This window comes from Drosophila elegans, unplaced genomic scaffold (assembly GCF_018152505.1).
Source record: "Drosophila elegans isolate 14027-0461.03 unplaced genomic scaffold, ASM1815250v1 contig_208, whole genome shotgun sequence".
Taxonomy (NCBI): domain Eukaryota; kingdom Metazoa; phylum Arthropoda; class Insecta; order Diptera; family Drosophilidae; genus Drosophila; species Drosophila elegans.
Window position 1 is genome coordinate 20,334,935 of NW_024545578.1, and position 13,762 is coordinate 20,348,696.

Below are 13,762 nucleotides of genomic sequence, written 5' to 3' on the forward strand. Positions count from 1 at the left end.
CAACAAAAATCAGCCCATCTTCTTCTCAACACAATATCATTCCTTTTCTCGAAAGAAAAGTGTGTAAGAGTGTTGTCTTAAAGTTCTTAGTCGTAACAAAAATTACCACCGTGTTGTGGTGATTTTAATGGGGAAATTGTCAGAACTGATATGTCCTCCAGTTTGATAGTTCCAAAATGTACAGCATGGATGTTAAACCTCGGAGAAATAAAAACGATGTGCCAACACAAAAGTAGGCAACTGGATCTGTTGATTTTTGCAGCAAGGAATAGCTTACTCAAAAATTAAATTTATTTAAATTTCTTATTGTTTTCAAAACAACAATCCATATCCCAAACTTTGCTCATCAAAAACCATTAAATAAAATTAAATTCACATGTCTTGACCAAAATGGCAAAATATATATTCCTTTAAGCTAGATTCAAAGAACCTTTGGCCAAGTCCGTGCCTAATTGAATATGAAAACGCCTTAAGCTAGCTGCTCTCAACCCACAATTTTCCTTTTCACCTGACAAATGCAGCTTCCACCCGTAAATAACCCAATTCACAGACATTGGAACACAGACAAAAGTCAAATTTATGGCACCACAGCATTAACTACACTCCGGGGACGCTTAATTACGAGCGTGTTCTGTGGGCCAACTCTTACAAGCCAAGTCATTGGCTGGCCAAATGAGCGTGCCAAATTGGCCTGCAGCAAAAGTAAATCAATTTCAAGTAGTACGCACACACATGCCCAAAATATTGGGCCAATAACTTATTGGCGGTCTCAAATCTATGAGGCTATGAGGCATTCGGTTTCCATTTACGCACCCTGATACGATACGTGTTAATTTCTAATTCGTAAAGTCTAAGCCTTCTCTTACTTACTCAACAATTTAAAGATTTCAAATCTTTAGTTACTTAAAAAAAAATGGCGTCAAATTTGTTTGGTCTTAATAAAAATATTTCTACTGTTAGCTGGTGCTAATGGTAAATCCCCAAATTATATGCAGCATACATAGCGCCCAACTTAGCAAATGAATAATTTGTAATACTACACCCAAATGCTATCGGTAAACATCGAAGACCATGGTCAAATATCAATATCAAGTGTGTAATGGCTGACCAAGATGAATTATTATAAACGGATAAAGGACGAGTTGTGTGATAATTAACTGCTATTTGTCTTGCAAACACAGTCCTTGGCGAAGTGTTCGATGGGAAATGAGAATCGTCTGTGTGCATAATGCGGTTTCGGTTTCCAACGTCGGGATGCGAGGATTGGCAGCAAGGACAACGACAACGACAACGTCAGATTTGCAGATTCATGTCCGGCAAATGGAACATTTTGCAAATTTCCTAATTACTTACAGCTGGGTGGGCAGTGACCGTCCAACAATGGAGTTGGTCAATTGTCTAGGACCGGGGCAGGACCACAAAATTTACTATCGGATATCCCAGGACACAGTAGGAATTGATGTCTTTGACATACCATGGAGTGGGCAGTGTGGACCACCAAGTGGTCTATTGAAGCAAACAGATTTTGGATAATTTATATTTAAGTTGACCAAATAGCCAACACTCGTTGCGGATTTCACATATGTATGTCTCTTGCGGGGTGGAATCTGTTTGAATATTTGAGCCCACTTAAAGAATTTGAAAATACATTAAAATTTAAAATTGCATGGATAAAAATGGTTTGTAGAACAATAGGGTTATATTTTGAATTTTCTATCATAAAATAATGTATTTAGTATGTTGAATATTTACATGAAAATGGGATTACATACTAAAACTGGTACATAAACTTACGTAAAAGTCAAGCAGAAAGATCTTTTATTCCAGTAAAAATATATCTTTCACAATAAAAAGCTGCGTTTTGAAAAGATGCTATGAATGCAATTTCTGCATAAGCATTCAATAAAGGGCTGGAGTACTCCGCACTGTTGAAAGCTAATACTGACCGACATCCAAATAAACAAACTATTTATGGTTGTATATTGATGCGCAAGCATAAACCTATTCGGGGGTGGCACAGATTTCTCTTTGGCTTGAAATTCGGGTCAGCTTTATATGTATGTATGTACATATGTAAATTAATATAGACTCCAAGTTTAAAACAACCACCAAATCTAAAATTTAAGTATCCTTTAAAAAATCCATGAAAACTAGAACTATCGAATTTTTTTTACTAAAAATGTGGAAGCGCTTCAATTTTTAGATAGAAAATTTGAAAATAAAAAAATTTTCCATAGCTTACTTATCAGTGATTTATTGGTTAAAAATGACTGTATTTCCCAAACTATTCAAATTTTCACCATTTAAAGTAAGTATGTCAATTAATATTTGAAGTAGTTTGGTTGTCAGCTGTTTGAAAACTCAAATTTTTAGTTTAATTTATTTATTGAAACCAACCAAAATTGTTCTTGGTTACTCGTAAATAATTATAATACCATAACTGATTTATTTTAAAATTTTTTTGATATAAAAACATGATTTATTTTCCTTTCTGTTTATTAATTTAATTAATAAATTTTTGTTTAACTTTATATAACATTCTGCGATACTAGTATACTAAAGGGTTGTAATACCCTAACCATGGAAAATACCCAACGTGTAAATCGACTCTCAAAGATATCGACCTTTAAAACAAGAAATATCGATGAATCGATTCAAGTGTCGATGTTGCTTTCTTCTCTAGCTTAAAAGTTCCGCGTGGTTTTAGTTGGGAATATTCCAGTGAATCGGAAAGTCGAGATCAAGATCGCATAAAAAAAGGTATGGAATACTATTTAAATATTCAGGTGCTGCTTTGACCATTCGAAAAAGGGACCCTGAAATAAATTTCATTGAAATCGAGGAAGCAAGATAGTTGTTAAAGGCGAAAATAAGCTTATCATTCTTCGAATTCATACATACATACATGCATAAATATGTACATACATATGTACAGATATGGACGCACAAAAAGTGCTAGGTTCGCATAAAACTGTGGCATCCTTTGTGTTAATAATCTGTCCATGTCTGTACATATGTACTTGCAAACATAAATGTATATATTTATAAATAAATAAATTTTCAACTTGAGGTATTAATTATCTAAGTTTACTTTTGCAGTTTTCAGTGAACTTCCTAAAATCAATTTAAAATGGAGAAATGGTAAGAGTGAAAAAGTGCATGTAAGAATCTCAAAACTTTAAGAATTCTTACGAATTCCATCTTATGTTTCAGGCTTGAACCTGTTTTTGCCAATCTAATAGAGAACAAAAAGTTTTGCGACTGCCATATTTTGGTGCAGAACGAATCTTTTGAGTGCCACAAGGTAATTTTGGCCAGTGCATCGGATTTCTTCGAGCGCATGTTTTTGAGTGAGTTCAAGGAGTCCAAATCGGGGAAATTCCATTTGAGCCAAGTGAAGCCGGAAACGTTTGCCATGTTCCTCCAATATGTGTACACCTACAACAAGAAGAAACTGGAGGAGAGTACCAACTCGATGATAATAGAGCTTCTCAGCTGCGGATCCATCTGGCTGGTAAAATCGATCGTCGCCGACTGTGTGGCCATCCTCCAGGCACGGGCGCCCAATATGGTGATCGGTGATCTTGTCGAGCTCTTCCAGCATGCCCATAACCTAGACCATAGTGGGCTCATCGATATTTCTGTGCAGGTGGGTTAGGTATGATTTATTGTACAAAATCATCTGCGAAAATACTTATTTTATGAGTATTTATGAATATCTGTTGCACACAAATGTAATAGAATATTCAATTTTTCTGCCTGTGATCAATATTGAAAAAGTTACAACAAATTAAACGTATATTTCAACATTACAGAGAAATTTGTTCTATACCATGAGTTCAGCATTACAACATCTTAAACAAAAAAACATGGATTTCAATATAGTTAAGCTAATTTCAGCTTTACGTTCGCTGTAGTATTGAAATCTCCTGAATTACTATTTACTAATTTCATATTGTAATTTTTTAGCCCCTAAGAAGACGTTTTGGAACAACCATGAACTGCTACGACGTCTTGGTCCTGACTTCAGATGTCTTCGAAAAGTACGTCATTATGTCAGAGGGCTACTTGCCGGAGGTAGAGAGGTTCAAGATGATCGAGAGTTACGTTACCGTCAATGGATTGATCAGTGATGAGACGGTCGAGGATGTGGATGACGATTCTAAAGAAGGAGGTGATAGTGGCGTTGGTGATATGGTAAAAGCAAATCCTTCATCCGAAGACAGCTATGCAGAGTCCTCAGAATCTGATGATAAGCCTGATACTTCTACGGCGACTTGCAAAAGAAACGATGAGAAGGGAGCTGTTGGCCAAATGGGTAGTCTTCGTCCAAATGAGCGAAATGATGGCAAGATGAAAAACATTCGCCATAAATATATAAAAACATTGTTGAGCTACGTCAAGTTCAATAATATGACTAAGAAAGATTTTTACGAAGTAGTTGGCAGGTCTGTTTTGTTAAGCTACAAAGAAAAATACGAAAGTCTATTCTTAACACGTTAATCCAGTTTCAAAATGTCTTTCGAAGCGACAGTATTGAATCATTTCTGAGCAAAAGGTTTCACAAAAATGTATGAAAAACATTTGATAATTAAGAGTTACGTTCCAGAATCAGTTTCATTTAAATGTTTTCCTTAAATATGCTAATGACAGTGTACAATTTCATTAAATATATTAAACATATTTCCGTAATAAAGTTAAGCCTTCATATTTGGCAACAGTATTATTCAAGAAGTAAAGTTATTTTTCGATAAGACCTAAAGCAAAATAAAATAGTCGGTTTCTATAGTTCCTTCTCCTCTTTTCTTTAGAAAATAATTTAATTTAAAGTCAATTGTTGCCAGTGTTTAAACTGCCATCCCAGCTTCTGTAATAATGTCTTTAAATAATAATAAAGCTTTTGGGGGAGAAAAAAGATGTTAGTGGCAGTGGGGCAAGTGGAGTGCACAGATTTATGATGCTATGAAGCGCAAATTTTGGCCACATGAAGCGAATTTCCACTTATCAACAGCTACAGCGTTACAACATGGGCGAAAAGCAACAACATTTTGCTCATTATAAATGTCATCAGGCATTATTTTGTCCATCAACTCGTCGCAGTTGTCGGAGCGCATTGTTTATGGCTTTTTGCCTTGTGGGGCAAAAAGTCGGAGTTGGTAGCAGAATCTGCTGGCACCGGCTTTTCGGGCCATGCAGACAGCCATTTTTAATGAAAAGAAAAATTAAACAGGAAATTAAAACCGGACTGGCGTGTTAATGAGAATGCGATTCCATGCCGCTCGTCTCGTTAACGCCCCAGTTCTTAATTCTCGCCTGGGGACGCTCATTGTGTCCTTTAACGGTCGCCAACTTTTAGTGGATTGTCGTGTCTGTTTACGTTGAGGTGTCCGTGAAATTGGGTAATTACTTTTAATGGCCAGTGTAACCGTAAACGAAGTTATGACGATGTCCTCAAGTTCCGAGTTCTTAACTTCACGCTCAATTGGGCCGTATAAAAATCGGTGATCCTTTGTGTTCCCAAAAAATAAAGATACCTATGGTTTCTGAAATATTTATAATTTGTAGAGTAATGTCCGAACTATCTGAATTATGTGAAACTATCAATATGTCCAAAAAAAATTGTTAGATTTTAAAAAGAGTTTTCAAAATAATAACTTGAGAATTAATAAATCATTATTTTCACCATACAATTTGATTTTGAAGATTTTAAAAATGTTTTTTATTTTTTTTTTAAGATAGTATTTTTTAAATATTATGTTAAAATAACAAATAATAATAATTTACAATAAAGTGTGAAGAGTATTGAGCTCCTACAACGAATCTGTAAACATTTCCCCCAGACTAGACAATTTTCGCTGATTTTCGTGAGATTGCTAGAAAGCTTTATCCAGCAGTCCCCTTGTCTGTACACAATAATTAGTAACTCTATTAAGTCGTCGCAAAATCAACAAAATTGAACAAAGCCCAGCGGAATGCTCGGCGAGGGGGTCCGAAGCCAAGCAAAAGCAATCAAAACATAAACTTGTAAACAACAAAAAAATTAAGAGAAAAAACGCTGATATTAAAAGTTGATGGCGTCGCAGTCGACAAACGAAGATGTGGGGTGCTGTCTGGCCCCCGAAAATGATTGGGATAGGTTTTTTCGGATGGAAGGCAACCGCTTAGTTTCATTAAAATTTAAGCTAAACTCAATGGACTGCAAATGCCCGAAATTGGATTGGCCCACAGCGAGGATGAGGATGAGGATGAGGATGGTGATGCTCCGCTCCAACTGCTCCCGCCGCCAATTTCCGGATCTTTTGGGAGTTCCTTTCTGTTCGCCCAAGAGTATCTGGAAATAAATACCGGGGAGAGGACAATAAGACCGAATAGGCGAAGGGACTCGGTGTCGTCGCAAAGTAGTAAAGGAAGAACTTTGCGAACTTTCCCGTTCTTGCACAATTTTGATTTACGACCACTTAACGTTTTTTATGGTCCCAGACTCGGCGATGGTATAGGAATTCGCGTGTGCATGTCAGATTTTCCTAATAGCTAAGCTAAAGTCCACATTCCGGCACATAGGTACTTTCCATTGTACATATTAAAACTATAGTATACAATGCCATTGATTGATTAGGCATAAAAATAAGTAGTTGAGTCTGCAAAACTATAATAATATTACAGGACAAAACTGTTAAAAATAGTTAAGTTTTAATGTACTATTAGTATCAAGTCTTACAAAATAGTTTTAATGCTTACTTGATGCCAATGAAATAAAAAATTAATTAAAGAAATTAAAGAAAATAGGAGCAGAAAATACTGCTATTTAAATACATATGTTTAACTTTAATTTTCAATGGCAAATTTAGATTCTCTTTAAAAGTAATATTGAGTTTCTATACACAGTTAAATCTATTTTAATATATTCTGTTCCCAGAATGGAAAAAACACATAAGCCCCAGAATAGGAAAGAAAAACACACAGCACGATTTTTTTACTTTCGATTTATTTTTATGGAAATGCGTTTCTCTCTATTCGATTACACGCATTGCTTTTGCTTGAATTTTACTTTTATTTCTTTTTTTGTGTGGTATATATGTAGCTATGCATATACGAACAACAATTCGTGTTTTGTTTTTTTTTTTGTATTTTTGTTTTTTCTTTTTAACTAACCTAGTACAGAAATTAAGATGGATTCACATGCAACCAGGGTGAAAATCTATTTTTAATTGCATTCGCCTGGAGACTGTGCTTACGACCGATTATGTAGTGCATTTTGTTTGACTTTTGAGCCTCACGTTAATGCCAACTGTGGGGAATCTGTTGCAGTTAATTAATTTTGATGTTTTATACTCGAGTGTCTTTGTGATGTTTGTAATTAAATATATTGCGCTTAATTGCGACAATTAGCGTGAATCATTGATGAGTGTGCCCTACATATTAATGTATAATACAGTCACAGACAAGCCAAGAAATATTTCGGTTTGCGGTTCGGTTCGCAGTTGGGAGTTAGCTGCGTCGCGTATACGCCCTGTGGTACAGCAACATCAATAAGTATCCGCACTGTGCATAAATAATGCATAGCCACAACACCAATAAGTATAGCTGCAAACAATTATGGTCTAAATACTAGTACATTTATTATTATTATTATTTATTCATACGCCTATCAATGCATCCTTTGGAAGTAATTTACGAGTATACACTAATTATTCACGAGGGTCGACACGACAGTTGTTTACTTTTCAGCTGAGAGCGAGTAATGGCGACAAGAAGTTCAGGCAGACTAACTTCTTAGCTAAATACATCTTACTCTACAGTTGCTCAAAACAATACAAGAATGTATATACATGTTTAGTTATTTATTGATGGTAAAAAACCAACATTTGTAAAGAAAATAATATAATTTTGCTTTTAACTTTATTATTTTTTATAAAAAACATTTCATCGAGGAAGACATTGGAGTACATAAACTAAAGTTATTGGGAATAAAGAATACAAATATATAATAATTTTGTCTGTTTGACAAAATTAAACAAATTAAAATATTTGTGTAATTTAAATGACATTTGGATTTGTAAATACTTCAGCTTTAATTGTTGCCCTGCACTTGATCGATATTTTGATTAATGATCATTGATTTATTACTCGCTCTCTATCCCCAAAATCCCTGCAAACCGAACCGCCAGCCAACCAAAAATCCCTTACTTTGAATTGCCATCCAAAGCATTTCATTGGAGCAGTTCGCTGACCGTAAAACTGGTGGCCGTGGCCGCGATGACCGCAGGATTCGAGTGGTTGGAGACGGAGTCCTTCGATTCGGGACTGCGGTTCCAGAAGTCCGCCCCCGCCAGCGATGCGGTGGTGCGATTGGCCCGCTCCGTGGGCGGCTCATCCCGCCGCTGCCTCACCGCCTGCGCCTGCGGTCACGAGGACATGTAGGTGCACTGCGTCTTGGGCTGCGGCTCCGTTTGCTCGATGGGCTGGATGGCCGCCCGCTTCCAGTAGTCCCGCACCGTCTCCACCGTCTCCATGATGCGCAGGAAATTCCTGCCCGCCAACATGGCCACATCCTCCTCGCTCCAGTTGTGATCCTCCAGCAGGGCGGCCAGCAGCTCCGGGTATTTGGACACATCCTCGAGTCCCAGGGGCGGCAGTTCGATGCCATCGTATCCGGCGCCCAGGCCAATGTGTTGGATGCCGGCAATGGCCCGCACATACTTAATGTGCTCGATCACGTCCTGGAGGCGCGCCTGTCGTCCGCAGGCCACGTCCTCGGAATCGAAGCTCAGCATGATCAGGCCGCCGTTCTCGGCCACTAGGCGCAGGATGTCGTCCGGCACGTTCCGCGTCGAGTTGCACAGCTGGCGGGCGGCGGAATGGGAGAAGATGACCGGCGCCCGGGTCACCTGGAGCACATCCCTGGCGGTGGCATCCGAGCTGTGCGACAGGTCGATCATCATGCCCAACCGGTTCATCTCACGCACAATGGCCTTGCCGAAGGGCGTGAGTCCCTGCTCCGCCGACGAGGCACTCGATCCCGCCCACGACACGTCGCAGCGATGGGTCAGGCTGAGATAGCGGGCCCCCAGGGAGTAGAAGGAGCGAAGGACCCCCAGGGAGGACCCAATGGTGTGGCCCCCCTCCACCCCAATCAGCGAGGCTAGCAGGCCCCGGCGGTGCGCCTGCACAATGTCCTGCGAGGAGGTGGCCAACACCGTCTCCCGGGCATACATGTCCGACAGGCGCCGCACTATGTCGATCTGCTCCAGCGCCAGCTGGACCGCGTCCAAGCCCTGCGCCTCGCACGGCACATATGCTGACCTGCAAAAGGACAACGAAGGTGTAAGGGTTAGGGCCATGCCAATGCACAAAGAAACAAGTTGCCAAAACTTTAAATTCTCTGAAATATTCTGCAATATTTCCTAAGCGCTTAAAAATTGGTATACAAGCGTTTCTTATACACCGAAAAAAAAAACTGAACGTTTAGTTCAGTATATTAATCCAAATTAATATAACCAGTATACTTTTTAGTTTCATTTCTATACCTTGGTATTAAATTATTTTGTGCCCTATATATATTGCATCCTATTAGTAAATTAAAAATATCAGGAAAGATATATGTATTTTGATTCACTTTTTTTAAATTTATATTTTAAAATTGAATTTTATATGTTTCCTATACTTTTTAATACGTTTAGTCATGTATTGCATATTGTATACTGTTTGTAAATAAATATCTAAAGGGCTCAGCACAGCATATTAAGATATTTTTAGATTCTTTGAATTTGTATTTTAAAGTTTTATACTTTCAATATGTTTAGTGCTGTGTTGGGTAAGCATTCTATTACAAACGCTACTAACAACTTAAAAATTTGATAAGCAATTAATTTTTTTTGATAATAAGAAATATGTTTTGCCTTTAAATTATTAAAATTTATGCCGCTTTAAAAATGATTTTATTTTCCAAAAATCGTAATAATGAGTAAATTTTTCAAATTTTGAATTTATACTAAACTATTTATATTAAACTATTTAACTATAGCTCATTAACAAAGTTCTAGTCCATGGAGCAGCGACAACTACAATTTGAAGCACACCGCGAATGCCGTTTAATTGGGAAATGCAAATTGAAACTTCCAAAGTGGTTAGTTAGCAGCGCCGTTTCGTTTTGCCCCATAGTTGCCATTTGATATGGCAATAACCGAGCCAGGGGGCATCGAAAACTTCGCAGAGAGCGGAAAAAGCAGAGATCCTGCTGGTTTGGCCCAAACTCCAAACGAAGTTCGGCAAGGCCATCCAGCGAATTGAAATGCGAAATTGGCGAAAAGTTACACTTGCGCCATCTGGCGGTCACAGCAATGGGCGGTGGGTGGTGAGTGGTGGGTGGAGTAGTTTCCTTCCAAAATGAAGTCAAGTCGAATGCCCATCAGCGTTTTTCCCAAACTGCCGCTGTCTGCCGCCTGTCAGATTGTTCTCCTCCCATTTTTCTCGAACCAAATTCAAAAAAAGGGTGTTGAGTGGGTGTGTTCAGCTTACACAGAAAATGGTAAAACGGTCTAAAACAACTTAATGATTTTTTTCAAAATATGTTGCCTACCTCAAAGGTGTAGGCTAGCTTGCGAACAAAAACATAATAATTAAACAAACATATAATAATTAAAGAACAATTACACGTCACTTTATATGTCACATTTAAATAAATTATTATTATTTCTCAATGTATGTTAAGGTCTAACAATGCGTTCAATTGCTGTTTTGGAAACATTTACTATATCAATATCATGTTAAAGATTTTCTAACTGAAAGCTCTTAGCTAGAGGAAATATTCTGGTTTAAATTGATCAAAATAAAAATAACAATAAAGAATAGATTTGTCAACAAACTCTGTGAAGATTTGTCGTTCGTTAAATTATCACCACATTGAGTAAGGGAATAAGTGCTGTTGAACAATTTGACTGTAGGTTAACTTTCTTTGCAGTACACAAACTAGAACCTTAACATGAATTTGGGAAATCGGACCAAAGAGGTCTAAACAAGTAAACATAGAAATAAGCAATCTAATTATATATTCTAAGTTTAGTTTTGACCAAATAAAACAGTTTTGGTAATTCAAGCATCTGAAGCATCTCTTACAAAATAAAAACATAATTTATACGATTTGCACATTATTTTCTCTGAGTGTCGGCATTGTGTAGGGAAAGGCTGAGAAGGACCAACAGCAGACAGGTTGGCTGCTAGCTCTGGGGCTTCCAGACGGTTGCCAAATTTTATTTTGCAGTCAAATTGTTGGCAGCTTTTTATTGCCGCGCGGGGGGGAAACGGCGCAGTTCAGGAGTGGGCGTATGTTTGGATGCCTCTTTGGTGGGCGTGGCAGCTGTTGTATGTTTGTTGCCTTGTTTTGGCCAGCACTCGAATGCATGGTAGATGGGTCAAATCTCTGACCCGGGTAGATGTCGCATCGGCCTGATTGCAGTTTTATGTGACTTTTCAATTTTCATGACTTGGCCTGGCCGCTGGTGGGGGAATTTTCATTGCGTATTCGCCCCATTGAACATTGTAATTCCAGTTAAGCATCAAAATATGCTCAATTGGATTTAAATCATGGCAACGATTGCAAAACAAATAGGCTTTACATATAATTTAAATTCTTAAAATCAAAACTAAAGCTTTTTAAGAGTTTTTAAACGGAAATGTTGAAAACAAATATAAAAAAATTAAGCATTCAAGTAAAAACTCTGCCTTATTTTTGAAAAGATACTATAGACTTTTGTTCTGTAGTTTATGCGGCCTTCTGACAAAAAGTTAAACCAGATATCCTTTCTTTTGTATGGAAAATGTATTATGAAAACTAACTAAAATCGAACTATTTTCAAAATAAATGACCAGTATTCCAAAAAGTACAAGGAAATAGGTTGGACTGCTGCTAAAGACTTAATACATATGTATGTGCTAAGTACCCCATACATAATGGGGTCGGAAAATTTTCTCTACTGGTTAGGTTAAAAACAGAAATAATATAAAAATGTGATTGAAATTTAAAAAAGATTAAAATTGTAGGATCTTCCAAGGACTAACCACACTTGAACGCTGACCAGTCCCTGCTTCAGTCGCTCCATGTCCGTTTGCGCCCACGCCGGCCGCGCCCACAGCGACTTGTGGTCGACGTCGTGGCTGAGGTGGAGCTCCAGGCTGCTGTGGGCGTACTTGCGCACATTCCAGGCATAGTTGTTGTGCCCGTCGACCAGCGGCACCTCGCGCAGGATGCGGCGGACGATTCTCAGTCTTTGGGCGTGCGAATTGCGGCTGGGCGCCATGAGGAAGTGTTGGTAGGCCAGGGTGGCGGCGATGGCCAGCAGGCAGATGGCGCTGACCAGGGTGAGGGCCACCAGCCAGGAGCCTCTCCGCCCCTTTTGCCCGCCATCCGCTCCGGCGTTCGCTTTTCTTGCGGCCTTTCCCTTCGCCTTCCCGGAGGCACCGGCTCCCGCCGCCGAACTGAGCGAAGTGGGCGATTTGGCGTCCAGACCCACTATGTCGCCGCCCACAACCACGCCCCCGGCCAAAGGATTGCCAAAGTTTACCTTGGACTTCTGGATGCTGGCTATCTCGCCGCCGGAATCGCTGTTCGAGATCGAGTTCTGGCGGGACAGTGTGCGGCGGATGTTCGAGTGCTCGGTGACATCAGGCAATCCCCCGAACCCAGTCGTCTGGAATGGGAAAGTGTTTAAAAAACGTATTAATATTATTATACACTGTTATCCCTATCCTATGGAAAAAATATTTGTTATCTACAGAGTTGTTTTTATAAAACATTTAACCACATTTTGAAGATGGCATTAAATATATTTTTTTAAAACTGGTGGTAATTATTCAAATTTTATTAAAGCCTTAAAGTCTTATTTTTGTTATGAGTTTTAAGCCATTTATAACATCCCCAGTTCCAAAAATCACTATGGTTTTGAAATTAGATAAATATATAAAAGTATGCAACCATATACTTAAAGACTACATTTTTTTTAGGCATACTTTTTGAAATTTTTAAAGGTACCCTCAGCTATAATGTTTTCCTATTTTTACTACTTTACTTTACTATTTTTTACTTTACTACTTTCGACCTACAATTTTAATGTTATACATGGCGGTTCTGTTCGCGTTTTCTTTGTCGTCTTGGTATGGTAGCAAGCCGGCTCTCAAACCCGGCCAACACAATGGTTAACTTTGGAAGGGGTGGTGAGGCGTTGACTGCTGGGTGATACAACCGTTCGTCGAAAAGTTGCTTCATTAAAAGTGCGTCAAAGTTTCTTCGTTGATTTTGTGCCCTAATTAAAACTGCAGCAGAAGAAGCAAACTTCCAGAGCACGGCTATATTCATAACTTGCATGAAACATCAACACGAGGCGCAGGGAAACTTTTTAATGAACCGAATAACCATATCAGAATCAATATAATGGCCCGGCCACCAGGTTCCATCCACCCTATTTGCCGTACCTTTTGCCCAATCCCAGTGACGGAATCATGGCCGTCGGGCTAATCTTGGCCCGACATAATTAAGCCTCAGTCATAATTCATGGACTTGGGCCACATGTGTCCCCAGGTCCGAAGAGCTAACTTCTCCTCCGATCCTACTCGTTCCCTCGTGGGACGGATGGGGGCGTGGCATACACCCTCGCATACGTACATAGTAAGGACAAAAGCGAAACTTTGTCGTGTGAAAGTTGTGACATAAAGTTTGTCGAGGGCAGGCAATGATTTGTTTATATTGCGACTGCCTGAGGAATTATGC

The 13,762-nt window shown here is 38.8% G+C and overlaps 2 protein-coding genes across 4 annotated transcripts in view; one reads left to right on the top strand and one right to left on the bottom strand.

The window, feature by feature from the left end:
* Positions 1-2,691: 2,691 nt before the first annotated feature.
* On the top strand, positions 2,692-4,723 carry LOC108142291 (kelch-like protein 40). The gene is made up of 4 exons (XM_017266040.2): positions 2,692-2,760; positions 3,100-3,141; positions 3,214-3,649; positions 3,970-4,723. The coding sequence occupies exons 2-4, from the start codon at positions 3,131-3,133 to the stop codon at positions 4,501-4,503; spliced, it is 981 nt and encodes a 326-aa protein (XP_017121529.1). The 5' UTR covers positions 2,692-2,760; positions 3,100-3,130; the 3' UTR covers positions 4,504-4,723.
* A 2,234-nt stretch (positions 4,724-6,957) lies between these two features.
* The window catches only part of LOC108142513 (putative dipeptidase NECHADRAFT_87110), a 102,583-nt gene continuing 95,778 nt past the window's right edge, over positions 6,958-13,762 (bottom strand). For 2 of the 3 annotated variants that reach the window (XM_041707926.1, XM_017266430.2), the window contains 2 exons: positions 12,058-12,686; positions 6,958-9,303 (listed from right to left, as the gene is read on the bottom strand). In XM_041707926.1, the coding sequence (XP_041563860.1) occupies positions 8,406-9,303; positions 12,058-12,686 (1,527 nt within the window). In that variant the 3' untranslated portion in view covers positions 6,958-8,405. The remainder of the gene's footprint in view (positions 9,304-12,057; positions 12,687-13,762) is intronic. The other variant, XM_017266431.2, reaches the window with a different exon arrangement.

Excerpts from the sequence above, each read along its gene's own strand:
- LOC108142291 (XM_017266040.2), top strand. Across the intron at positions 3,650-3,969 it reads TCATCGATATTTCTGTGCAG|CCCCTAAGAAGACGTTTTGG; the intron begins GTGGGTTAGGTA and ends GTAATTTTTTAG.